At 36.2% G+C, this 24,578-nt stretch overlaps 1 protein-coding gene across 14 annotated transcripts; it reads left to right on the plus strand.

Moving 5' to 3' along the window:
* Positions 1–851: 851 nt before the first annotated feature.
* On the plus strand, positions 852–21,090 carry LOC104101061 (guanylyl cyclase 1). 14 transcript variants are annotated; one of them, XR_687389.4, is made up of 12 exons: positions 852–995; positions 1,728–1,803; positions 1,908–2,075; positions 2,278–2,399; positions 3,780–3,891; positions 5,314–5,388; positions 10,134–10,222; positions 10,606–10,670; positions 13,140–13,212; positions 19,394–19,555; positions 20,143–20,218; positions 20,802–21,090. XR_687389.4 is itself a non-coding variant. In XM_009608467.4 (11 exons), the coding sequence occupies exons 2-11, from the start codon at positions 1,735–1,737 to the stop codon at positions 20,746–20,748; spliced, it is 858 nt and encodes a 285-aa protein (XP_009606762.1). In that variant the 5' UTR covers positions 852–995; positions 1,728–1,734; the 3' UTR covers positions 20,749–21,090. The 14 variants fall into 14 exon arrangements, 12 of the variants coding, with proteins under 12 accessions (XP_009606762.1, XP_009606756.1, XP_009606759.1 ...); XR_011414728.1 differs by having other exon boundaries at positions 20,740–20,819; XM_009608467.4 differs by lacking the exon at positions 19,394–19,555 and having other exon boundaries at positions 20,740–21,090.
* The last annotated feature ends 3,488 nt before the right edge of the window (positions 21,091–24,578 follow it).

Genomic DNA, 24,578 nt, shown 5'->3' on the forward strand with positions numbered 1-24,578 from the left:
TTATTTTCCTTCAATTGGAGGAAAATATTTTCCATATCAAAAGGAATGAAAATATTTTTCAAAATTCTTTTTCAACCTTCTCCACCCTATTCCTCATCCCCACCAACTCCTACCAACCTACTCCACCCACCCCCAAACCACGCCCATCACCCACCCTAAATAGAAATATTGTTAAGAGTACTTTCTTTTCATATTGTAAATACAGTTCTTTTTTTATTTCAACAAAATGAGTATATTCTTTTCATAACGTATAAAAAATATTTTCTTTCATTCCAACAAAACGAATACTTTTTTTCATGATGTAGAAAAAATATTTTCTTTCATTTCAACAAAACGAGTATTTTTTTTTTTCATGATTTGAAAAAGTATTTTTTTTATTTCAATAAAAAAAGTATTTTCTTTTAGTCATGGAGCTCAAATTTCAACGTTGTTCTTGTGTGAAAGAGTAAAGTAGCACATTTGTTCCTTTGGGTTTATGTGAATTTTGAAAAGAATAATTAAATTCTCGAAAGAAATAGATTCCCGGATAGGGCGAGGGTAGGGGGAGGGAAGGAGTACAAGAAACATGAAGATTTTGGGAAAGGTGGGTTGAAGAGAGTAGCATAAAAAATTATTTTTCTAAAAATATTTTGTACTCCCTAATCAAATACTAGAAAATATTTTTCGAAAAATTTTTTCCACTCGCCAATCAAACAAAGAAAAATAAGTGATAAAATCACTCATTTTTCATGAAAAAGTTTTCCATAATATTTTCCTTTCGTACCAAACACACCGTGGGTTAGAGAATATGAAGCTTAGCTGAGGGTGATTATTAAGGAGAATTAAATTATCATTTTGTTTTATTGTTAATTAAGTCTTTGCACTGTAAGAGAAATAACACGTGGGACCCAGAAACGCTCAACAAATGGAATGTTAAGAAAGGCCGAGCAAAGGAAAGAGAGAAAAAAAGAAAATCGCCAAAGAAAGACGCAGAAGAAGAAGACCCGCACCTTTTCGTCAGTTCTTTTCCCCTTTCTTTCTCTAAAGTTTTTTTTTCCTGTTTTGACTTCTAATCAAAGGTTTTTCTTCTTTCTAGCTTTTCTGTTTGATGCATTTGTTGAATTTGAATTATCCGGTTTGGACCACAGCTGAATTTTGTACCTCTTTAATCTTAGGATTTTGTAAGACTAGTGAAATGCAGACAATTTTATTTGATCTGATTATGTGATTGGAATTCTGTGAAATTGGTATATATATCCGAAAATAGGAGCTCCAAAGGGTTTGTCGGTTAATGCGTTTTTGGTTGTTAATTTTGCGAACTATTTGAGGCAGTTTTCCAGAGGAGGTAACTGATGAATTCTATTTAAAATTGCATTTTTTTTATTAACATGATGGCGGTGTCCCGGTCAGCTTGTGATAACTAATGTATAGACAGGTCAGCCTGTGATAACTAATGTATAGACAGATGAGAGTAAATTGCTTAACTTTTTTGCCTCTACTGGGATTTAATATTGCATCTCCATGAATTATGTTTTCCTATACATAAATGTATGTTCCTGTAACTATTAAATGCTTAGTGCCATTAATTTAAGTGATGCCTGCATTTTTGGTGCCATTTGTGTATGCAACCAACTTGTGGATGTGGATATCATAATGACATTTGTTACCGTGAAAAGTATTCTATAAACTATTATGTTGCTACCTGAAGCGCGGATATCTGAACTAATGTGCAGTATTTCTGGTTCCAGACCCTGAATGCTTTCTGAATGTTGCTGCATCCTCCTCCAATCTCATATTAGAAGTATATCGGATAAGACACAACAGGTAAAGAATTGAGGTTTTCCATATGTAACAATTCGTAATTTGGTACTTAAGGTTTATGGTTTGGAATTCAATGTTTAGCAACTTCATCAGTCTACTGATCGCAGATGTGGCCTTTATATGTTCTCTTGAATAAGTTTTCAAGGACAGAAGAAGAATACTCTCAAGGATCTGGAAGGGATCGTTTAAGCTTGGTAGAGTCCTTCCTTTGTAAACGATCAGTTGGCACAAACAAATGCCACAATACAGCCCTCTCATGTTCGTACTTTTGTGAAGTGAGTCCATTTGCTCTATTCACAACTCTATCATTTGCTTTTTGGGAACTTTTTTGAAGTCTTTTGCTAATTTAAAATTTTGAATGTTGGCTAATATGTGTAGATAAATGTTTGTGTAATCTATATTTTTAGCAAGTGGCTTCTTGATATATGCTCAATTGTTTGTCTAGTCTTAACAATCAGTCTGTGCTTGTCACTATAGGTTCCACATATTAACCAGTTACATTCATGGGACTGTGGTCTTGCTTGTGTTTTAATGGTTTTGAGGACTCTCGGTATGGATTATGATATGCAAGAACTTGAAGAGCTTTGCTGCACTACAAGGTACGTCTTTTAAAAGCTTTCAAAATTTACTCCTTGTTCTATAAGTACTTCTTTTGCTCTGTTGTGAGGATAAATATCACATTTAACTTCTACTTCATTCATCCTTTTCTTTTAGTTGTTTTAATCTAATTGCTTATTGGGGAATTCCCCCTTTGCATCTCTGCAATACTAAGTTAATTTGAGTCTGCATTACTTAAAAGCCCATAATTGTATATCATGTATTTTTTGATGTCTTACCTCAGTTGATGCTATGTTATTTTATTAGACCTTTACTTTTTACATGTTTCTCCATGTGTTTGGATCTTCAGAAGGATTAAATAACTGTCATTTTGGTGCTATATGTAACGAGTCAATATATTTGGACCTAGAGGTGATTGGGGCAATATAGGCTATTCCTATAAATGGGTGATCGCTATATTGATGTACATAATAATGAGATCCTATGATAAACTGCAAAGCATGATAAAAGGAAGTACACACTTCCCCTCCTACTATGAAAACTAAAGCATGAAGCACTGATTGGTGGCATCACCCGTGCTATGGAAGAAATGCTTCTTTCCAAGGAAGATTGAATCAAATCTTCTAGATTTACTTTTCAGACATGTTTCACCTATTTCCGACGCTAGATTAATCCTTTTAGATGATTGAACAAAGCCTTCAATGCTAGAGAAAGAGAGAACTTCCAGTCTTGCCCTCTTACATCTTCTTTCTTTTTTGAAGTCTCTGCATCAGTTCTTAGTTTTCTTGTAATGTTAAACTACGAACATGATTAGCCTTTTCCATTTCATTCTGGTGATATTCTCATTCTGGAAGATCTTGCCGATAATTCTATGGGAAAATTGTCCCTTTATGCTTTAAAGCAGGTAGTCGGATTTTGACTTTGCAGGATTATTAAGAGAAGCAAAATTATACTATTCATGGAGAAACATGTGGCATATTTGTGGACATTGCAAAAAAAGATAAAATTGAATTGACTAGATTAAAGGTGGTTCAAAAAAAAAATTATTTGTGGTATATTATCGACTTCAACTTGTTTGGGACTAAGGCGTAATTGTTGTTGGTAATTTGAAATTTTAAACTTCCCATTTAACAATCCACAAAGAGAAAGTAAGACCAGCGCTCTAGGACTCAGGGAGTAATTGGCCACTGGTATGTTTACATTCGAAATTAAGACTCGCTGTTTTAGACGTAACAACCCATGATACTGTCACACCCCAGAACTGTAAATTATTGTTTTTTCATTTAGTGCACCTCATGTCTGACATTTGGGTTCCTTGCTGGATAGCTTGAGTTCAAATGAAACATTCATTCACTTACCTCTTATATGAATGAGATAAAATGCTTCACAAAGTTTATTGACGTTGTTCTTAATCCTTGCAGTATTTGGACTGTTGATCTGGCATATTTGTTGCAGAAATTTTCTGTCAACTTTTCCTACTTTACAGTCACATTAGGAGCAAATCCAAGTTTTTGCGTGGAGACATTTTACAAGGTGGAGTATTTATGGATGATTTTATGCACTTAGAATTGCTTACATTTTTTGCTGCTCTTCACTGGAAGGCTGTAAGAAATGAAATGAGTAACTGGAAAAATATAACTGAGGATAATACCTATATACATCAGCAATTTGACATTGTATGTATTTTTTATTTTTTTTTAAAGATTCAGTAGCATATTCATCTGATGTGTTTATGTGTTCAACTGCTGTTACCATATCAAATGTCTGTGACATAACATACGAAATTGGTTCGTTGTGAAGAAAACATATAAAATGTATTTAGTGTGAACTGTGAAGAGCATCACATCAACTTCTCTTTATCACTCTTGAATAGAACTTTCAGGGGATAAAATAACCTGTTAGAGTTTGCTCTCATTGTGATTTTCACTTTTGCAAGTATTTCAAGCTTCAAAATATGCATGATGTAATTGCACCCAAGGGTGTGGCTCAGTGGTCAATAAAGGGGGTTGAGAACCATGAGGTCCCAGGTTCAAATCCCATCGGTAGAAAAAACACTAGGGTGTCATTTGGTTGGAAACAAGTTATCCCAGGATTAAATATTCCAAGATTAGTTATCCCGGGATAAGTTATCCCACCCTTTCATAGGGATAAAAAAATACTACAATCCCGGGATTAATTATACCGTGATTTTGTTCCAACCAAATATGGGATAAACTCATCTCAAATTTTATCCCGGGATTAATTATCCCTTATCCCTCGTACCAAACGAGCCCTAGGTGATTTCTTCTGTCTAAGCCTTGGTGGATAGAGTTACCTGGTACCTGTTGTTGGTGGGAGGTAGCAGGTGTCTGGTGGAATTAGTCAAGATGCGTGCAAGTTGGCCTGAACAACGGTTATTAAAAAAAAAATATGTATGATGTAACCATCGCATTCCATTTTGATATCATTTATCAAAGTGCGCATTTGCTTATTACTTACTACCTCCGTTTCAATTTATGTGAACCCATTTGACTGGGCACGGAGTTTAAGAAAAGAGAGAAGACTTTTGAACTTGTGGTGTAAAATGAGGCACATATATTTTGTGTGGCTATAAATCATTGCATAAAGGTAAATTGTTTCCAAATAAGGAAAGAGGTCATTCTTTTTGGCACAGACTAAAAAGGAAATAGGTTCACATAAATTGAAACGGAGGGAGTATTAGGTATTGTACCTTTTTATATCAATATTAACATATACTATGAAGATCAATGTGCTCCTTGTGTTTTAGTCTTTGTATATTTAATATTATCAGTATGCTGATTGTATAAGAGAAGCAGGATCTCAGGGTAACTAAAAACATGATAAACGTATAGAGAACGTACAGTTCTACACGCTGTTGGTTTCATTCTAATCTGAGAAATTTACTTTGTCATTCTTCTCCTGTCTTTGTGATGCTGATCAGATTGCACTTTGCAGGAGCAATTGTCTAATGATCTGGTCCGAGTTGATATGCTATTCCAAAAGGCACGTGATGCTGGTATTAATATAGAGGTACAACCCACTCAGTTATATCCAGTCTTATAATAAATACGTTGCTATGTTATTAGTCAGGGCATAAGTATTTCTCGTCATCAGAACTAGATCTTTGCTTATGACAAGAGTTGTGATTTGGAGTCTTATCCAATTAATTCTTCAACGATAGCTCATCTACTGCTTTCACTGTTTAACCTTCTGTTTTGTTTTGTAAGGCTACCTCTAATGTCTAGCTACCATGTTAACGATCTTCGCTTCCAAAGCTTAAACAAAGTGCAGTAGAGAGAAAAGGTGCGTCATGGCTTCTAAAGCCATTCATTGCTAGATCAATGACAAAGATTGATGGAAGGAAAGGGCTTCATGCATGAACTGGTTTTCTCCAAATATAGTCTTCAAGGCTTTAGCAAATTCATCATTATATAAAAGGTAGCTGGTGTTACTGTCTTAATGGGATATGTTTCACATGAAAACACAAATGGAAGAAAACAAAAATTAGATTTGAGGATTAGATGACATGTTGTTTTTACCTCCAGATTGCGTAGCAGCATCAGTATCTGGTGTAAAGAGTAAAGGATGTTCTTTTTGTTCATTGTTGCTTGGAAACCTAAGTCTAATTGTTCAACTAGTTAGAGTTGGGACTGAAGCACATGATAGTAGTTGGTAGATTAACTAATTGACCTCCTGCTTTGAGGCTTAATCCATTGAATTTGACCTCAAAACATTCTAAATCTGTTTCATGTCATATTATTTGGTGAGTAGGGCAATTCAGATGTACCACCTTCTCAGTGATTTGATGGTCACTGAAAGGGGCTTCTTCCGCTTTTGGTGGAAATAGGAGGAAAACTACAATGTACACCCTTGATACTAGCTTCCTCCTCTAAGTTCCGTCCAAAAGAATAGTGAATAAGAAAACATTGAATTGTCATCAGATTTGCTTGGTAGCCTACACGATAACTTGATCACATTTCCGTTAGCTTGAACTTCTTTGACTGATCGGGTCTTGCATATAACTTATGAAAAGTGGCCCTGAAAGTGCTTTATCATGTATGTGTTGTTTGACAATAAATTTTTTTCCCTTCATTTTTCATATCACTGCATCACACGAAATGAGGAAAGTAGGTCCTCGTCTTACTTTTTATACATAGTATACATTGATTTTAATAAAGTGTTAGCAATATTCCGCCCGCAGGTTGCCACCACCCTCCATCGATCTGCTTTTTTCAAATTTAGCATTGGGGTGGAAAGGAATATAAATACAAATTTATTGTCCTAGCTGGTTGTACCTATGCATCTTGCCAAAGCTTGAGCTTCTCATGTTACTTTGGGATCTCTTTTTCTGCTTACCCTCCTCTATTGTTGTTTGGAGGATAGTTTATTCTCCAAATTCGAGGAGGCCTACCAAATTTGGGAGAAAGTCTCTCAGTCTTTATTGAGTCATTCACCTAGTCCAAGGAAGTGAGGATTGATACATAGGTCATCCCCTATAGAGGAAGCTTCAAGTATCTTGGGTCAATAATCCAAGGAAATGGGGAGGTCGACAATGATGTCACACATTGTATTGGAGTGGGTGGATGAACTGGAGGTTTGTATCCGATGTCCTATGTGATAAGAATGTGCCACCGCGAGTTAAAGATAAGTTTTATAGAGTGGTTGTTAGACCAACTATGTTGTATGGGGCAGAGTGTTGGCCAATCAAGAATTCACACGTCCAGAAGATGAATATAAATATAATAGAAATGAGGATGCTTAGATGGATGTGTAGGCACGCTAGGAGAGATAAGATTAGGAACGAAGATATATAGGAAGGTGGGAGTGACCTCAGTGGTGGACAAGATGTGGGAAGCGAGGCTGAGATAGTTCGGGCATGTAAAGAGGAGTACAGATGTCCCAGTGAGGACGTGCGAGAGGTTGGCAGTGATAGGTCTAAGGAGAGGTAGAGATAGACCAATGATGAATTGGGGAGGCGTGATTAGACATGCCATGACACATCTCCAGCTCACCGAGGACATGACCTTAGGTAGAAAAGCATGGAGGTCGAGGATAAGGTAGAGGGTTAGTAGGTAGTAGAGTAATTTCTCTCTTTCCTGTGGGAGAGCATGTTCTAGGTTAGAACACCTTATCTACTCTTCTCCTACTTATCAGTATCATTATTATTCTATTATTATTTTATTTATCAATTGTATTATTACTGTTGTTTCTTTTACTTGCGTTATCTTTACTATTTTTGCTGTCAGTACTTTCTTTTATACAATATTTTCACCATAGGTTTTTTTACTCTTGTATTTTTCAAACCTGTTTTGAAAACGCTTTTCTTCGGCCGATGGTCTATCGGAAACTGTCTCTCTACCTAATACAAGGTAAGAGTAAGGTCTGCGTACGCCCACCCTCCCCATACCCCACTTGTGGGATCACACTGTTGTTGTTACCTAATCCTCTTTGCTTCTTTCATCCATCTTATTTATATTTAATTTCATCTATGACATCAAGGTAAACTGTAAAAACATGGAAAGATTCTTCTCTATCCAAGAGGCTTAAGAAGAATTGATGAAAAGAAAATGGATTTTAGGATATTAAAGATTCCTGAAACAATGAGGAGAAAGGGCACAATTTAATCTTTTTTATTTTATTTTATTTTATTTAAACAGTTCAATCTTTGTGGCTGAGATTACTTTGTTCCTAGGAGTTTCTCAGACTGCTTTCTATTGGTTCTACACAGAGGAAAAAAAGTTATATTTATTTGCTCTATAACATATTTTTAACTTGTTCAACACATGGTGGCTATTAATATATTACTAATGAATCATAAAAAAGATAAGTGTCTACACTCTCTCACATCTCAGATTAATTCACTTGACTGACTATTGACACTATTTTCTGTCAGCTATTACTCTCCAAAGTGGAAATATTGAGAACTGTGAACTTTGACCAGCTGTTAAGTTGGGATGTAAGTGTGTAAGATAGTTTTGGTTTTGAATATTGGGATGAGAACTCATAAATGGAGCTTTACTAGAGAGGGAGATCAGTAGGATGAGCCTAGTGGAACAGGAGACAACTTCCAAACAAAATGGAGAGTTGGTGAGAGTTTAACCTGATAAAACTGGCAAGTGGGGTAGGTAAAATACACTGATTATAGTGCCTTCTCTAGGGGAGGCAAGAAGGGTTTAAGCGATTGTTGCTTTAGGTGAGAATGGAAGTATAATGCTCCTTTTGGGAAAAGAAAGGAGCGGTTCAGAATAATAACTTAATTTGTGTTTATAATCCAATATTATTAAGCCTGATCATCTATCAGCTCGTCCAATAGACAGGATGGTTTTAGGAAGTGGCTAAGCTCCTTTCACTCATTATGATCAATTAATAGGGTTACTGTTCCTCGTTAAGGTTATATGTTCTATCATAGATTTCTGGCTTTCTCATGCTCCATACTTCTTTTTTAAGGTAAGATAAAGGGCCATGCATGGTGGGCTAGAGCTTTCAATTGTAATCTTTTTGGCCTGACCAAGAAATCCTATTTCCTCCGAATTGCAGGGCATCTTTCCCGAAAGAGTTTTTTGCTCTTCCATGTGATTTTGTTTTGATAACGATAAGACCTTTCTTCAATTTCATATAAACTTTAAATATAATGTGTGTTGGAGAAAGATGCGATCAGTTAAAAATATAACATAGTTAATGTTTACGATCGGATCATATTTATGAGGAGTGCCGTAACTATGGAAGAGGAAGAGTGAAGAATAATATATGATTTGCAGGATAAAGTTTGTGTAAGGTGGTACTTATCAAGAAATTGTTTTTGGCAAAGTGATGGATCGTGGGTTGCTCTAGTGGTGAGCACCCTCCACTTCCAACCAAGAGGTTGTGAGTTCGAGTCACCCCAAGAGCAAGGTGGGGAGTTCTCTTGGAGGGAGGAAGCCGGGGGTCTATCGGAAACAGTCTCTCTATCCCAGGGTAGGGGTAAGGTCTGCGTACACACTACCCTCCCCAGACCCCACTAGTGGGATTATACTGGGTTGATGTTGTTGTTGTTGATGGATCGCGGGTTTCTGTAGGTAGTAGTACGTCCTGCTCTCTATCATCAAGGTTAGGATAGGGTCCTGTTGAGGTTATTCTTAATGAGCCTCTGCATCATAACTCCAGACCACGAGCCTTAGAATTGTGGCAATGCAATGGAGCCCTGCTAGGTTTGTTTCTAGCCCAACGATTTTGGTATCTACACCCAGGATAGGAGGTATATTTTTTCAATGTCTACACATATATATGGTATATATATACCAAAATGCAAGTATATATTTGTGTTGGTATCGATAGATGTGTTAGTAGAATCTACTATCTAGTATGGGCCTTGTAGTTGAACTGGTGGACTGAGGATCCGTTTATGGTGGAACTTTGACGAATTAGTTGGACCACTCATGGAGCTAACGGATGGCATGGAGTACATCAGTGATTGGTTCTTCCTTGGGTTGGCCAAATCTTGGAAATTTTTGGTTCCAGGGTGTGGTATGTACCTCAAATAGATTTTGGCATTAGTTAGTTATTTGAACTGGGAATGACCATGCATTGCAGCTTAGCTGACCCTCCTACTACAAATGCCTAAGCTTGTTTATCTATCTGCCTTGGCTCCTCTTAAATTGTTTGGAAAAGAATTGTGAAGCGTCGACTTGTCATTTTGAATTTTGCAGGCCTTATTTCTCTCATTCGTGTGAGAAACTGAATTCAGCATATTATATACATCTCTGAAGTTATCGTACAAACACATCCTCTTTTTACAGTGCAGATCAATTAGCAGTGAAGAGATTTCTTCATTGATCATGTCTGGGAAATTCATCGTGATTGCTTTAGTTGACCAGTACAAGTTAAGGTAGAGTCTTCTGCTTATACATTTTTATCTTTTTTCTCCTTAAATTCACCACCGCCCTACCTCACCCTCCAGAGAAGATTACACCGGAAATGAGAGTTCTCTTTAGCGTATATTGTCCCCAATGAGGGTAATAGGAGCCCGTTTGGATTGGCTTATTTTAAGTGCTTTTAAGCCATTTTGTAGTGTTTGGATAAAGTAAAAAAGTGCTTTTAAGCACTTGTTTTTAAGCTAAAATGACCAAAAAAAAGCCGAAAGCCAAAAGCTAGAATTCCTAACTTATGGCTTATGCTTAAAAGCCACTTAAAATAAGCCCATCCAAACGGGCTCTAAGTGTTTAAGTTCTGCTTCAAGGCCCTTATTGTACTTCTGTTTCTCTTTTTTAGCAGTCACTCTTGGCTGGAAGATATTGGTATATCAGACTTCTGCAATGACAGCCCAGGCTATACGGGTGAGAAGCATCTTCGTGTAGTTTTTTTTGTACGTGTTTGTGCGTAAGCTTTTCATGTAGAGTGAGCTATATTTTGTATTTTTAGAAGTCAAAATAGTTCATTAATGTCACACCAAATCGTTGTCACTGTCCAATGTTTTTTTTTATTACCAAAAAAACCAAGCAACCGCTTATACAATATCAAATATCCTTTTTACACGAAAAGCAAGTGAAACAAAAAGGAACTCTTTATTCTTCACCATGGACTTTCCATTCCTAACCTTCAAAATCCTTTATATTTCTTTTCTCACCGTAGTCCATATCTACCAAAAACATTAAACCACAAAAGGGAGAAACTCTCTACAACTCCTTCCTCGCAACCAATCTCTTCATTCTCCACCAACTTAGGCTGCATCTTGTCTTGGAGACATCAAATATAAGATACACCAAGGGCCATAGTTTATGGCAAAGCAATGCAGAGCAGTATATGGGCCTCATCATCGCCATTGTTCTTGAACAAACAACACCAACTAAATATTATCCTCCTATAGTTGCCCGTCATTAGGATTGTATACCGTGCTGTGCCTCACATGAAGAAAGCCACCTGTTTTGTGCCTTCTATTTTCTTTTTCAGTTTTCACACTAACCTTGGTTTCCCTTGATGAATTGACAGTAATAATAAGACTTAAAAGAGAGCTGATTTGATAAGTACACCCTCTAAATAATGCAGTCATCTTCCAAAATTAGTATAGTTGTAGATTTTTGAAAAGAAATCCTAAAAGATATATCCTACATCACATGACACCCATCTCTCGTAAGGGGATCAGCTACTGTGTCCTTCATGGCAGGGGTGATCAAAGTAGAGGACAAAAGTTGTCTTTAAAGTTGAGCACTAAAGATCCAACCAAAAGCGAACCAATTGTCATTCCAAGTGTGAAGCCATTAAATCTAAATAGCTTACTCCATTCCTTCATAATACATCTCCAAAGACTCATTCTGTATGATGTTGTGACCTTCTACAGTAACCACGCATTCATTGGAATTGCCTTTCTCCATCATGCTTCTTCCTTGGTAAGAAAATCTTGCCAACCATTTCCCTGAAAGTGATTGGTTGAAGATGTATAATCTACAAATGTTCAAGCTGCCAAAATCTAGGTGAGCAGACTTATCCCAACCCACAAATAATTCCTCTCAACATTTGTTCCTTCCCACAAGAATTTCCTCGTTGCCTTATAATTTCTTTTACTATCGGAAGTTGGATGGGGAACAAAAACTAGGTAAATGAAATGCTAGGGAGTGGATTTTGTTTAGGGTGACTCTTCCTTGTTTGACAAATACTGCATTTTCATCTCTCCAATCTTCTAGATTACAGGATGTTGGAGTTCACCATCTTTGATTCTTCCTCCCAAAGACAATCCTTAATTTTTAGTGGAAAGATGACCACCCTGCATCCACGTATCATGGTGATCTCACGAGGATTTTGTACCTCCCCAGACCAAAACTAATTCGATCACATCTCGTTGATCCGTAGGGAAAAAAACAGCCTCCAATCACACCGATGTTCTGAATAAGAGTTGGATCGATCACCTTTGCGGTTCACATAAAATCAGTGTATCTCTATATTGTACATCTACAAAATCAGTGTAGCTCTATACACATAACATTAGTGTATCTTATACTTATGCTTATATGATATTAAAACTAGGCTAACATTGGAAAATAAATGTTCTTGAAAGGTCATCTCTAAACACGTGTTTTGATGAATATCATAAATTACATGGCCAAGCAGGGGCGGACCTAGAGCATTGACTACGGGTTCCCGGGAACCCAGTAACTTTTGCGTAGACCCTGTATTTATATTAAGAAATTCACTAAATATTTGTAAATATCTAACTGTGAACCCAGATATTATTGCATATTAATTTGAAATTACGGTAGGAACCCATAAGTCTCAAATCCTGGATCCGCCTCTGTGGCCAAGTACATACACATATATTTCAAGATTATTATGGGATTATCTTTAAAAATAAAGTCATAAATAGAAGGTGTTAGAAATATTGTCGAAACATGGAAATTTATTTCCAAAATGATCTGGTATTTGTTGGAGTTTATTTACTTTACTACCAGTTCATTGATGGAGCATTGCTTTTTAGAAAGATAAATCAGAATGTTCTCCTATTATTTGTGACATAGATCTGCATAGGCGGGAAATTAACATTTTTCCTGTAAATTTTGATTTCTGGAGTTTAAAAACTCTGTATAGAGTGGAACATGTTGCTAGTGCTTCTTCGACAGATTGTTTACGACTTTACATACTCCATCCTTTTTGTTCACTAAACTGAAATATGGGCTTCGACACTGGTGTTTGTTGGCTTATGGTTTTAGATCAATTTGTGAAAGAATAGTGCATTAAAGTGGTTTATATCTGAAAAAGGATCTCCTCCCTTTTGTTACATAATCATAATCTTTTTCTTAATCATGTCTACGCAGGTCACTATGTTGTCATCTGTGGATATGATGCTGATACAGATGAGTTTGAGATTCGTGATCCTGCCAGTTCAAGGTTTGTCTTTGTTGATCTTCAATACATTCATAAAGAACATTCAAAAGAGAGGAGAAAGCTTATAACAGGCCTTTCCTGATAGAACTTGGCAACACTTATTTATGATGACTCATTTTACCTATAATGCACAATATAAGAGATTTTACTGGAGATCCATCAGCTATGAGAACTTACTGTAAAGTACCGCATCACGATTAAGATAGCTTACTGGTTTTGCAAGCTACGATTAGGAGTCTTACGGTTCATCATCTTGTTTTCGTTGAGCAAACAAAGGTTCGATTTCTTTGTTTTATGTTTTTTGTTCTCATGTGAGATGCACATGAGCAAATCCAATTAACTCTAACATGAGTTTTGAGGTGTTCCATTAGTTTTAGGGTTGTCGACTGAAAGTCTCCACTTTTTGCATACATTAACAACTATTTATATTAAGGGGTATATGTATCAAGGACCAAAATGGTCTAACCCCTATAACTTAAGGGACCATTTGGGCTTTTTCTTTTCCTTTGTAATCTCTATTCATGGAAGACTTTTGACCACTAGCACATTTTCTTCAATTTGTCAAACAATTCCTTTCGGCAGGTATTGGGTAGGTTACGACCCAAGCCTGTCTGTCAAGGTATTGTCTGCTTTGGTTCGACCCCTCTGAGCCTTAGGCTTTTGGGCTCACGCTTTTGTCCGCTTAGGCTTTAACTCAAAAGACGCCTCAACAGTTTAATCCTGAACTTGCCCTTATGTGGCCCCTATTAACCCTCCCATTCCGATGTGGGATTTTCCTGAGGCAAGTTTCACAACGAACATACTTTCCAGCTTACTGCCAGCGGTCCGTGGGTTGTTACAGCCTTGATCGATATGAAAAAGATGGGCTCAAGCTCCCAATCTATACAAGGGGCTTGGGCTCGAAAGCCGTTCTTACTCAACAAGCACCTTTCTTAGTATGGTTGCTTGTTTTGCACAAGGAACCAATGATTGCTCATGTTCCTAGACTTTGGACGTATGATGAGGTGAGTGATTGAGGTTACTACTCTAGAGTGGAGAAACATTAGCATTTCACCAAAATGGAATATGGGATATTAAGGCCATGATCACTGATTGGACAATAAGATGGATCAATAAGTTAAACCGAAATGGATAGGAAAAGGGGAGAAATGTTGTGTTTCAACTAGAAGTAATCTAGAGAAGAGGGTGGATGCACTGTCCTCTTTTGGTCCTTTTCCATTATAGCTTATCTAATTATACAGCAGCCTTAAGGAATCCTCATAAGCTTATTATATAACGACTATGATGGAAATGACACTAGTAGAAACTTCGTGATGAGTGGCCAGAGAAGCATCGATGCACTGATTTTAGCTACTATGCATTGTACCAAAGTGTCATACTCATTCGGGATTGATTTAGAAGGGGTGAGGAGGTATATGAGAAGACAAAAAAGGAGAAAAGATTGGGAGAATGCGTAAAGATGAATGCCGTATGATGGAGTCTTTTATAGGCATACTTTACAATGTGTATATTACATTTATCCGATGTGAGACACTAGTATGTGCACTGTTACTTCTGTACATATTTAACTTTGTTTAAGTCTAGCTATCTTCATCCTCAAGGGGTATGTATATGTATGTCGTATGTATCAAAGTTTGTTTCAACCTACATATATAGTTCATGGATTAGCAACGAACTTAGTTAGTACGTAAGCAAGTTAGTCGTCTGACTTTACTGACTTAGTGATTGTGTCTCTATGACAAAACGACTGTCATTTCTATATGCTTGGTTCTCTTGAAAAATACTGGATTAGATGCAATACTAAGTGCAGTTTGATTATTATACATAGTTGTCTGATTAATCTGCGCAAACTTTAATTCTCAGAGTAGGTATTTCATCCATATGAGTTCATCAGGTTAATCGTACTGGCCCTATATTTGCTTTGAATTGCAACCACATATTGTATCATGTTCTTTCAGGACATTGAATTTCTTCCTATCAAACAAGAGTATCTAGAGCTGGAGTGTTTATTACTTATTAGAAAGTCACCCTGCCTGTCTATATCTGTATAGGTGACATTTTCCAGTCTGTATCTGTATAATCAACTATCTGCTCATTCCTCTATCGTCGTAGAGCAGTCCTTCTCTGTGAACTTTTCATTTACAGAAGGATACAAGCCACTACATCTACTGATCGACACGCTAATGAATTGATCACATGGAGATCCATAAATTGACTTACAAAACTCCCAAAATGGCAATGTCCGGTCAGATCACTGTAAGATAGTTTAACTTGCTAACTCATCACCTATATATCCAAGATCATTAATTAAGAGGCTTGCCTCACCTAGTAGAAAATTAACATTTAGAACCATGAGTATTGGTCCGAGGACATGGCTCTGGATAGGAAGGAGTGGAGGTCGAGCATTAGGGTTGTTCCGGGGGCGGGGCTGGCCTGTTGTTGTTTCGCTGTGGGTTGTTAGTGGTTTATGTAGTTTCCTCACTATTTTCTATGGTAGTATTGTTGTTTATAGTTATTGCTTTTACATCTATTTTTCTATTTCTTATGATGTTAATATTTTTTATCTTCTATTGCTGTCACTGACCTATTGTCTATTGTTTATTTTTCTTTTTCTCGAGCCGAGGGTCTTTCGGAAACAGCCTCTCTACCCCTCTGGGGGTAGGGGTAAGGTCTGCGTACACTCTACCCTCCCCAGACCCCACTTGTGGAATTATACTGGGTTGTTGTTGTTGTAGAACCATGAGTATTGGTAGGCTCTACAATCAGCCATTTCAATCTCCTCAAGGACATCGATAGTATACTTGCCTTTTGAAATGGGCATTATGATGCCCGATCTGCATGGGCAGCCTCAATTCTCAGAACATACTGAAAACTTAAGCTGAAGCTGATACGGGAAACTAATATCTGAAACTGAAAAGAGAAAGCTGAGTCTGAAATATTGGTCTAAATGTGCTGAAGAGACTTTACTTTAATAATGCTCTCTCAATCACTACCTGTTATCAGCATAATAAATGCACATCCACAGCAGGATGCTAATAGAACACAGCATGATCAGTTTCACAAGTGATGTCAAACTCTTGAACTTTGCTAATTATCAAGTTATGTTAATGGTTCAGACTGTATAACGACTGACATAATTGGCAGACTAGACCCCTAGAGTCTCTCTAAGCATCAGAAATTGATGGTTTCTCTATAAATACTTCATTCTGAAGACCATTCTGAAGAAATATTCTTGATGTCAAATTGATGAAGAGGCTTATTGCAAACAACAGTCAATGATATTTATGATAATCCATCTTAATATATTAGGATACTTTTGGCAATCAAAACATGTTTTAAGCTGATCAATTTGACCATTGATAAATGATAACTCAAAAGATATATGATAGGACCATTTAATTTAGGCCTTTTCCTAAACTAAATGGCAAGTCTGGAAAGGATGAAAAAGTGCTGTGAACTTGGTGTTCAATAGATTTACACAAAAGGCTATATAGTTATGCATCAACATTCCCGTACTTTACACCATACTGTACATAAATATCTGGAGCTTCTTGGTAAGATATCCATGAGCACCATGCCCTCTGCACCACAATTCGATAGATAAATACCATTATCAATAGTTAACCCTCCAATTAAGGTGTTATGTGGTAATCATATGACTCGTATTACCAAATTTCATTTTCTTGGAACCAATATTGCCAAATCTTAATGATTTCATTGTTGGGATTAAAGATAAACGGTAAATTCAACTAGAGAAGGAGCCGCAAATTGCAAGAAGAATTATCAAGGGTTGAAAAAGAGACTGAATATATTACCAGAAATTGACTAGTCATCAGAAACTTTCTGGAGAGTAGTCAAAAAATTCGTAAGCACATGGTAGGGTCGCAGGCTATTCTGATTTGGAGGGTGCTAGAAAATTGGACAGGATGTGGTTATATGATGAAAAGTGAAAACACAGCCGGAAAGTTCAACCCACAAGTTCAGAATCTCAACATAACGCCTTTTTTTTTTTAAGCTTCATCTGGATTGCATATCAACATGTTGGAAAGTGTAATATACCTGGTCAATGAAGTCCCAAATCTAGAAGAACTTGCAGAGATTCTCAGCTGCAACATCGTTTCATTTCCCTCCACCTATCTCGGTCTACATCTTGGAGCTAAATTCAAGTCAACAGGGATCTGGAGTGGCATAATTGAGAAATTTGAGAAGAGACTTGGGACATGGCAAATGCAATATTTAACCATGGGAGGTAGACTGACATTAATCAATAATGTACTTGACAGCATCCCAACATACTACGTGACTCTTTTTCCTATGCATAGTTCAGTTCTCGAGCAGCTGGACAAAATGAGAAGGACTTTCCTGTGGTAGGGTAACAGCCAAGATCACTAATTCCACCTTGTAAAGTGGAGCAGATGCACTAAACCTAAGGCAATTGGGGGGTTTTAGGTGTAAGAGATCTAAAGCTTCATAACAAAAGCATGCTTCTTAAAAGGCTTTGGAGGTTGGACAATGAGAATCTGGCTGCTGGAAAGAGGTCATCACTGCCAAGTATGGAGCTCAGAACAACTGGTGCACTAAGAGGCTTACATCATCACATGGCACTGGTCTTTGGAAGCACTGGGATGAGTTCTTCGAAAACATCTCTTACAAGGTTGTAAATGGAGCAAAAGGTGAAGTTCTGGAAAGACATAAGGCTGGGGAACATTGTACTTAAAGAATCATTTCTAGCAGTTGCCTCAATTTCATGCAATCGTGACTCCACTATTGCTGATAATAAAGAGGGGAACAAATGGAATATCACTTTAAGAAGGAGCCTGCAAGATTGGGAGTGTGGTGATTTTCTGAACTTATTAGCTTTGATTGAAGGCCATAATGTTACAGATTCATGTTCAAACAAGAATTTTATGGGGCAGCTCTAGTAAAGGCATGTACACAGTTAAAGCTGGTTATAAACATCTATGCTCTCAAAATGGAATGATCGAAAATTGGCCTTGGAAACTCATTTGGAGGACTAGACTTCCCACTAAGGTGATCTGTTTTGCCTGGACAGCTTTAACGGGTGCATGTCTGATACAAGATAATCTTTGCAAAATGAGCTTTCCGATGGTTAACAAATGATACATATGCCAGAGAAATATGGAGTCCATCAACCATCTTTTCCTTCACTACACAGTTGCAATAGAACTTTAGAGCTTTTCCTTTCTATTTTGGACTGAGTTGGGTGCAGCCTCAGTCAATAAAAGATGCTATGAGTACTGGAGCTTTTGCAGAGTTGATAAAGCCATCAAAGAGTCTGGAGGATGGTCCCAGCTTTTAACTTTTGGTGTTTATGGAATGAGAGGAACCACAGATGTTTTGATGGAATTTTGACTCCAACACACTTTGAAGGCTATTTGTTTAGTCAGCCTTTACAGCTAGAATTTCCTTACTCCTGTAGATTACCCAATCAATTTGTTGGATTTTGTTAGCTCCCTGAACTTAGCTTAGCCAACATTGTACTGGAGCTAGCACTATTGTTTTTTGTAACTACTAAGCATCTTCTTGATGCCTTTAAATGCTATCACTCTTCATCAAAAAAATACAGCCGGAAAGTTCTTGGATCTTCATCAGACTAGGTTCTAGCCACCGGAATAAACTAGGAGAAAGATAGGTCTAATTGAAATAACAAGTCGTTCCCAGATGTGTTGCAATTGTGATCATAAGTTGGTTGAAAGGTCTCATAGTCGCAGATGCATGGCGGTGCACGAAGGTGAGGTGCAGTACCTTCTAGTGGCATGTAAGAGCATGTGAGAACTACTACAATAGCGGGGCTTCTTGGGTTAGGTTTGCACGAGGATTTAGAGTCAAAGGTGGTTCCGATTTATGCACAACACTCGAAGAATGTGTCAATCTTGGACAAATAAGACAGTCATTGTAAAAAGTGCTTGAAAACGATTTTTATTCTACCCAACATGCTGGTGATTTCTCGGAAATAGATTCCTCACCAATGCTCTAATACCATGTGAGAAATAAGAGAAAAGAGGATGAGAAATTGAGACAACGTGTTAAGATAAATGCTTTACGATCCTCTTAAGGAGCATTGCACATTTTATTTATGTCGGTCATTAGTGTATACATTGTACATTTGTATATGTTTAACAAAGTCTAACTATCTAACAAGTTAGCATCTGTCCGACTCCAGAGCATTGCAGAACGCATGAGATGGAACATCTATGGTTCTTCCTACAAGCTATGGTGCTAAGTTTTATTTGATAAGATTAAGTTACTTAAAGATTTGAGAAATATGGGACATTACACTATGCAATTCACAAGAAGTGCATGTGACGTGTGCTTGACTGTCCTGGTAAGTATATTATTTGCCACCACAATCCAGGAGCTTTTTCTGGTTTTGATAACACGATCTAGACTGCATACTTGACTACTTGTAATTCATTTCTCTGGTCAATTAACACGGAGAAAATTCGTACTTGATTTGCTTATGTTGTAGGACAGTGTGTAGAAAGTATTACGTTGACTAATTTGGCATATCCTATAGCTATGAGATCGACCTTTACTATTTGGACTTCCACAATTATGTTTCATCTGGTTTTGGGGAGAGTACTACCTTGACTAATTCGACAAATCATACATCTAAGATCAACCTTTGTCAATTCGAATTATATAATTATGCTTCATCTGGTTTGGGAGTGTTGCATTAGGTTTAAGTACTTCCCTATATGATAAGTTCTACTCTGAAAGCAGTCAGTGATCTTTAATGGACCTGAACATGCGCAAACACACAGACATACACACATGTATATATTAAAATTTTAAAAACTATATATTAATACAAAGTTCGTATTTATTGCCAAATAGTAATGAGTATTAGCGGTATTATGCATAGACTGACGCAAAATCTTGTATTGATGTCTGCCTGAATACCTTATGCAGGAAGCATGAAAAGGTCACCTCAAGGTGTTTAGAAGGGGCCCGCAAATCATTTGGAACTGATGAGGATCTTTTACTGGTAAAGTTATCTATCCTTAGCAACTTTCTTTTCTGCTGATTGAGATGCTTGTTTACTTTGATGACTAGACAGTTAAGTGCCCACTTCATTACGTGCTTGCTTAATCATCTTGCTTGGTATAAGCATGCATTGATCTGAAGCATTAATTATGATGCAATAGAATGGTGTGTTTTTCTGCGAATGCAGGGCACCTTTCTTATGGTTCATTAATGCTGCTACTTTAGAGAGAAGTATTCGTTCTGGAACATTAGCTAACCACTTTGGATTCGTTGTTGGATAACAAGATCACAATAGTTACAAAAGCTCTGACCTTATAACTAGAAAATGTTACAAAAGCCCTAGATGGATTAGTAAACATTATTCTTTTCGTAATGACCATGAATCTACAGTGTCTTCACCTTGACCCTCCTGAGATTGTTGCCCGGGAATCAGTTGTGTAAATGAGAATAATCTATTCCAATGGAAGCTGTTGCATTAAATTTTACATCAGCTAGCTTTGTCTTTTTAATTTTTTTTCTCAGGTCTTTTGAGGAAATTAAGTTACTATAAGTGACATTCTTAATATTTTATATTTCGCATGCAGATCCGTTTACAGAAGGAAGAGACTGAAAGCAGCCCTTTGTGATCGGTTATTGATTTCTGTGTATGAATGATTGTTTCTCTCTGACTTTGCCCTTGCTGCTTATTGCCCATATTGGGTATTCTTTAGCTGTATATATATATATTATTATGTACATCAAAGGCTGTAGTATCATGAATTTCGTTTCCTTGTAAATTTTGTATATTCAGGCAATAGTATCATGGTTGTGCACGAGAAGTCGTATCATTGGTACCTCGTGAAATTAATATCAAATCCAGAAGTTACTAATAAATGGTGAAGTTAGTAGTAGTATGAACCTCCTCGTTAGTTACGTAGTGTTCATTTTATTATCCTAATCTCTCGTGCAAAACAAATTGCATCATTGTTCTGATGTGGAAGTATATTCTTGTTTTCGGATGAAGTGGGGAAAGCCCATCTTTATTTTCTGATGGTCTTTGCATTTCGTAACCTGATGTATGTTTCCTTTTGCTATATGCACTTTTAAAATATAAAATAAAAAGGATCTATCCGCTCTTCATTTTTGGCAAAACTGTGAGCACTTTGAGTTGTACCCCTAAATCCTAAATGTATATTCTTTTGTACTTTGCACCAATCTTTTTTCTTCTTTTTTTTTTTTCAGATTAGGCTGACATTTCATTTCGTAAAAGAATAGATTGAGTGTTCTTTTACGATAACCCGCCAGATTATGTTGCATTTCATGTCAAAGTTATTTGACTAATTATGACGAGTAAGTTGATTAAATAAAGGTGAAAGCTAATGGTGGTGGCGACTGATAGCGGTTGTGATTAAATATAGCGGGTGGTGCTAGTTGATAGGTGGGGAGCGGCAATAGCGGTTGGTAATGTGTCACAATTGAAGCTATACTCACTTTACAAAAAAAATTGTAAGCCTACCCACTTTACGATCAACTTCAGACTTATCGGGTCTGAAGTTAAAAAAAATTAGTCTGAAGTGAAAAAAATTATACTTTAGATGCACTTAAGGCCAAATAGGTTTGAAGTGCAACCAATGATTTCATGCACTTAAGGCCAATAAGTCTAAAATGAAAAAGTTGCACTCCAGACGCACTTAAGGCCAAATAGGTCTGAAGTGCAACTAATGGTTTCATGCACTTAAAGTTAATAAGTCTGAAGTGAAAAAATTGCACTTCATATGCACTTAAGGCCAAATAGGTCTGAAGTGCAACTAACGTTTTCATGCACTTAAGGTAGAATAGGCTTGAAGTATAAATTGCCCAGAAACAAAAATTTGTTCTTCGAATTTTAACAATCCAATATACGATTTAACACATAAATCTAGTCAAATTTGAAACATAACCTCCAAATATCATCAATAACAAACCTCAATCATCAATTTGTCAAAACAACAATAAATTTAACGAACCCATTTTACAATTAAGAAAAAGAAGAAGAAGAAACTCTAAGTAATAGTAAAAAATAAAGCGACACAACATCTCACCACTGTAAATCTTCATAAATTACCTTAAAATATGTTCACAAACACCATATAAAATCATTGTCACCCGAAAAAGAAGAAGAAAAAGGCCTGAAATTGTTTAAACTTTGGGTACTAGTTAAAAAAAATTAAAAAATGGGTATAGATTAAATGAGGGCGACCAAATAGGGCGCCCCGTACAATTTTTACGTGAAAATGGATGGGGTGGTGCTGAAATGCCTTCTTTACAATTGTTATTGAATTAATAGCATTTTAGTAAGGGAATCTTATATAAATGTCCCAAAAAAGTCTTAACTTACCAACCTCTAGCCATTAATCATAGACTTATCAAAACTAGTCAAGCACATATAAAAATTGAAAACTCAAAGAAATAAGGTTCTCTCTCATCAAGAATCACACACAAAGATCTCCTTCCATATTTTTAAGCGTGATTAGCAACATTAGATGCAAGACGGAAAGAAAACTTCATGCATGAGGTAGCAAATAAGATGATGAAATACAAAAAAATATATATTGAAGATTCCCAAAATCTAAGCAAAAAAGAACTTTTTTTAATGGGTATGGTTGAGATTTATTGAAAACATATAGATGAGTCAATATACAAAATTTGAGGAAGATTGGAGGTAATTTGGACTGAATTGTTATCAAAATTCATTGTTAAAATCGAGTTCAAAAAGTTCTTTTGCGATACATGTATCACGCATGTATTTCATACGCAGGTATACATGGATATACATATGATACATATTTGATACAAATATGATACATATCTGATACACAGTGTGATACACATATTATTTTGTCATGTTCATCTTCTACTTCAAATTTTCAATTCAAACCACTTCAAAACTCCAACAATTCATCCCTAAACCGAGAGTCAAACTCCTTAAGATGTACTCAATCTATTCTAATAACACTCACTCAAAATAATAGAAAAAATTGACTTTTTTTGTTACAAATAGCTAATTGGCTATTATTAGTAATATTTTATGAATTGATCAATTTTTGTAATAAGGTACTTATAAATAGATATAACTAGTATTTTCCCTTTTAGTAATGCTAAAACTTTGTTATAGATTTTAATTGTTCAGGAATGTTTAAACTCATTAAGTGAATGCATAAAAAAAAGCGTTTATTGATTAAAATTTGAATAATTAAAATTCATACCTAGAAAACAAATACATTTATTGACTGAAATATCAATGATTAAGATTTAAACGAAAAATAAAGGATAAGTGAACTACTAGTGCTTAATTTCCTATTGATGGAGTCTTTTCCATTCTCCGCATATATTGAAGAAATATAGTGGATATAGGAAGCAGTAGCCAAGAATTTCCTCCGAATGTGTGTAGCTTCCGACATTATGTCCCCTCTTTTTCCTCGAATAATTAAATGAAGTTATGTCTCTACATAATTTGCTGCCTTTCCATTGTCTGACTTTATTATTTCCAATATACTATCGTTTGTCTCGTCTTCTAAATCAATTATGCTTATCTTAATTTGGTTTAATCTTTGTCTTTTTTCCACCTCCATTAAAGAAGAAAACTGCTGCTATTGGCATGGCTTATGGCTTCTTGCGGCCATTTTAGGCCCCTTTATCTTTTGGCTAATTTCCATTCTCACGTACGCTTCTACACTTACATTCCCTGTACACATGGTATGGACTACCCAACTAAGAATCATGAGGCTAAATTATTGAGTCTATACAACTTAAAACATTCCTCGGATTTTGCATAAGATCTGAATAACTTTCATTTAATTTCCCATTTAACAGAATACATATTTCTTTCAAATTTGCAAAGCTTGTGCTTTTTTTTATTTATTGAAGGCTCCTACATATATACTCCCTCCGTTTCAATTTAGATGAGTTAGTTTGATTCGGCACAGACTTTAAGAAAAAAGAAAAAGCCTTTTGAAAATTGTGGTTTTAAAAGATTAAGGGATAAAAGTTTTGTAGGGTCATGATATTTGTGTGGTTATAAAAGCTTCTTATTAAGGTTAAAATGAGTAAAATGAAGAGTTTAAAGTTAAATTATTTTCTAAATTTAGAAATGTATCATTTATTTTGGAACAGACTAAAAAGAAAAGTACCTCGTCTAATTTAAAACGGAGGGAATATTATTTTATTTTGCCCAACGACTCTAAGCTATTAAGAAAGAGAATATAAGTTGAGTTTTGTACTCCTCCACAAAGATATTCTGTTTGCAACTCTCTCCTTCCCTATGCACATATCTCCCTCCCTCAATTAACAAATAAAAAGCAGCAAGTGTTTCTCCGATCCTATTCATGTCTTATACCCCTTTT

The sequence above is a fragment of the Nicotiana tomentosiformis genome, chromosome 3 (genome assembly GCF_000390325.3).
Source record: "Nicotiana tomentosiformis chromosome 3, ASM39032v3, whole genome shotgun sequence".
In the NCBI taxonomy this organism is placed as follows: domain Eukaryota; kingdom Viridiplantae; phylum Streptophyta; class Magnoliopsida; order Solanales; family Solanaceae; genus Nicotiana; species Nicotiana tomentosiformis.

What these genes read in the sequence shown, in the direction of transcription:
- LOC104101061 (XM_009608461.4), top strand. Translation starts at nt 1,735, where the DNA reads ATGCTTTCTGAATGTTGCTGCATCCTCCTCCAATCTCATATTAGAAGT. An exon ending in GAGCTTTGCTGCACTACAAG is followed by an intron (nt 2,400 to 3,779) that starts GTACGTCTTTTA and finishes TAATCCTTGCAG; the next exon opens with TATTTGGACTGTTGATCTGG. An exon ending in CTGATGAGGATCTTTTACTG is followed by an intron (nt 20,219 to 20,801) that starts GTAAAGTTATCT and finishes TTTCGCATGCAG; the next exon opens with ATCCGTTTACAGAAGGAAGA.